Source organism: Alligator sinensis, unplaced genomic scaffold (assembly GCF_000455745.1).
Source record: "Alligator sinensis unplaced genomic scaffold, ASM45574v1 scaffold1295_1, whole genome shotgun sequence".
NCBI lineage: Eukaryota > Metazoa > Chordata > Crocodylia > Alligatoridae > Alligator > Alligator sinensis.
The window spans coordinates 2,236,973-2,240,312 of NW_005841880.1; the positions used below are offsets into that span (position 1 = coordinate 2,236,973).

The window sequence follows — 3,340 nt, forward strand, 5'->3', positions numbered from 1 at the left end:
ACAGATGTGATTTTAAATCGGTTTAAAAGAGGAAGGGGGTCTTAGAGCTGCAGCGTGCATCTGCTATTTCAGTGCAACTGTTATATCTGTCTGCTCCCGCACCAGGCTAAGGGAGCTAAGCTGCTGCCTCACTAACCCTGAAGGAGCAGGTCTAATGTAATGTGCTCCTTAGATGGGAGTGGGTAGATGGGAAGGTGCACTGGAACAGCTTGTACCAGTTTACTGGAAACCGCTATAAATGCTTTGTCTGTCCACAGCCTCTGAGAGGCCAGATGCATGGGTTACCTTCATGCCAGCTGACATAAACCTAAGCCCCTAGTGCAGAAGCCTTTCTGTAGGCTTGGGGGTGGCAATGCCACCCCTTCTCCATGGCTAAGGAGCTTTCACTGTAGCTCCAACATCTTCTTGGGTCTTCTGTAGTCACCTGGTAGCTAGCTCTGGAGCAAGAATGCACACGCACCTCCACCCCACCGTAAGACAGGAAAGATGGAGAACCACCCAGCTGGTTACTGAGAAATGGTTTCAGCTGAAACAGGGAGGGTCAACACTAAAAGATTCACAACAGGAAACCTTTCTTGAACAACAGGAAGCCATCACTGCTATCCTGATGCCTGCTATTTCACAACCGTTCACTGCTTGTCTTCTGTCTTTCGCAGAATTACAGGCTCCTGGTTCTGGTCTTTGATCCAGCAGGAAGCACTCGACTTGGGCCCAGTTCTGGTCCATCCCTCTGTCTGCAGGTGCCAGTAAGAGCAGCTCTTTCTCTGCTCCATCACAGGCCATCGCAGGCCACTGCCAGCGCTAACCCTGGTCGCTGCTTCTCCGTAGGCTGCTCCTCCTCCAAAGTTGCCTGGTCTAGTGCAAAGCCACTTGTCCACTCCCTCTCTGCCCTCATGGAGATCCCTGCGGCCAACTTTTTCCTGGCTTCCAGCATGGACTCGTGCCTGCAGCTGGTCGCCCAGAAGAACATCAACATCATCCTGCAGCATTACAACTACACTGGGAGGCTGAGCCACCGGCGGTCCCAGGGGGACGGGATGAGCCTTGTCAGCATCCTCGTCATCGTCGTCAGCTGCCTCATCGTGATGGAGAACCTGCTGGTGCTGCTGGCCATGTGGAGCATGCGCACCCGCCGCTGGGTCTACTCCTGCATCGCCAGCATCACGGTGAGCGACCTGCTGGCAGGAGTGGCCTACGTCTTCAACCTCTGCCTGTCGGGCAGGAAGACCTTCCAGCTCTCACCCCAGCTGTGGTTCCTTCGGGAGGGCATCCTCTTCATCGCCCTGGCTGCCTCCATCTTCAGCCTGTTGGTGACGGCCATCGAGCGGTACAGCACCATGGTGCGGCCCATCGCCGAGAGCGAGAGCACCAAGGCCATGCGCTTGCGAGGCTTCATCGTCTCCTTCTGGCTCCTGGCCATCCTCATCGGGCTCTTGCCTCTGTTGGGCTGGAACTGCCTGTGCGACTTCGACAGCTGCTCCACCCTGCTGCCCCTCTACTCCAAGAAATACGTCATCATCTGCGTCTTCGTGTTCAGCATCATCCTGATAGGCATCGTGGGCCTCTACGTTGCCATCTACCGCCTGGTGCGGGCGGCCTCCATCACCCGCCACAGCAACGTGCGCTCCCTGCGGCTCCTCAAGACCGTCTTGATCATCCTGGGTGCCTTCATCTTCTGCTGGAGCCCGCTCTTTGCCTTGCTGCTCATTGACGCCTTCTGCAAGCCCCAGGCGTGCAAGCATCCCTACCCGCTGGACTTCGCCTTGGCCATGGCTGTGCTCAACTCAGCCATCAACCCCATCATCTACTCCTTTCGCAGCGCGGACGTGCGCCAGGCCATCGTGGGCCTGCTGTGCTGCTGCTGCATCCGCCTGGGGCTCCGCGGGCCCGGAGACTGCTTGGTCGTCCCCAACATCCACTCGGGCTCCTCCACCGAGAGCTCCCTGCGCTGTCGCGACAGCTTCCGCAGCCCCGTCATATCGAGCCCTCGCCCGCGGGCGCCTCTCTCCAGCAACTCCAGCATGCTGAGCAACCCCTCCAGCATCTGAGGGGGCTTCACCGAAGGGACGTGACTCGCTCCCGGCTCTGGACTTGCCATGCTTGACCCGGGGGTGGAAAAGAGACAGGCGGGGACTGAGGCAGTGGGATTGAGTCTGTAGGAATGACATCCCACGGCTCAGGCTGGGCTCTGCCCCAGGAGGACATGGGAAGCGAACACGTGATTGACCCAGCTGACATGCTTGAGACCACCTTGTACTGGCAAAGGCAGGGCCTGCCCACAATTGGGGGGCGGGCATTGCCCCGGGGTGTGTGACGTGCCTGCATTTATGGAGCTGGCAGGGCTCCAGGGTGATTGCTGTGCTTGGGGTTGGGGGCGAGCTGTTATGCGGTTGGATATATGCAGTGCCCCTGGCTATGAGGTTTCATAACAGGCTGGCCTGTCCCTTTAAGAGGGGGCAGCCAGCCCTGTTGAGCAAAATGCCCTCTGTAGGGGCTGTGCAAAGGCCAGAGGCACACAAGGGACGCCTGCCAGTGTCCGAAACAACACAACCAGGTTGCGTGTGTGTGCTTGCTTTATTTCAGGACTCTTGTTTTCTAGATGAGGACTGGCTGAGGAGCTCGGGGAGCTAGGACCTGCCTGGAAAAGCCCACGTGCAAGGCAACCCGCTTACACACACACGGGCATTGCACCACGGTGCATCCTGTGTCCATGGTTGGAGAGGTGCCTGGGGTGGGGGGTGGGGAATAGCACGTTTTCTCCCTTGAAACATCTGCTTTTTTATTTCCCCCCAAAACCAGCTGCTGGAAATTGTGGTGCGCCTCATAAGTGAGGAAATATGGTAACAGCGGTTTGGGCTGCCTGAGCTTCTGCAGGGTGAAAGCAAAAATCACTCGACACCTGATCCGCAGAACAAGGGGCAGGCTCTGCTCCCCGCCTCTTGTAAGGAAAGATCTTTTTTTAAATTCCTTCTGCCTCTCAGAAACAAGGTGCGTGTCTTATTCTGGGGCGTGTTGCATGCAAGGAAATACGGTAGATGCTCTGCCTGCCGCCCCGGGGTGGGCACAGCTGTCTGGGGACTGGGCATGAATAGCAGGGACGGGGCACTAGGCTGGCACGCTTGGGCCGGATGCCGCACCAGTATCCTGTGGTTAGACAGCGTGAGCTGCAGCTGCCAGACAGATGCAGCTGGGGCATGGAGGGGGTAGGGAGCCATCGAGCTACCCCAGTCTGTTCCCCAGACCTCTGTACCAGGGGATATGGTGTGTCTGCTTTGGCTGCGGGGAGTTACAACCCCCGTGCCGTACTGGAGCAGGCGCCGTGCCAGCCTGAATGGGCTGT

The 3,340-nt window shown here is 57.9% G+C and overlaps 1 protein-coding gene across 7 annotated transcripts in view; it reads left to right on the forward strand.

Moving 5' to 3' along the window:
- S1PR4 (sphingosine-1-phosphate receptor 4) overlaps nucleotides 1-3,066 on the forward strand; it is a 32,714-nt gene extending 29,648 nt beyond the window's left edge. For all 7 annotated transcript variants that reach the window (XM_025196461.1, XM_025196460.1, XM_025196462.1 and 4 more), the window contains one exon: nucleotides 657-3,066. In XM_025196461.1, the coding sequence (XP_025052246.1) occupies nucleotides 894-2,048 (1,155 nt within the window). In that variant the 5' untranslated portion in view covers nucleotides 657-893 and the 3' untranslated portion in view covers nucleotides 2,049-3,066. The remainder of the gene's footprint in view (nucleotides 1-656) is intronic.
- The last annotated feature ends 274 nt before the right edge of the window (nucleotides 3,067-3,340 follow it).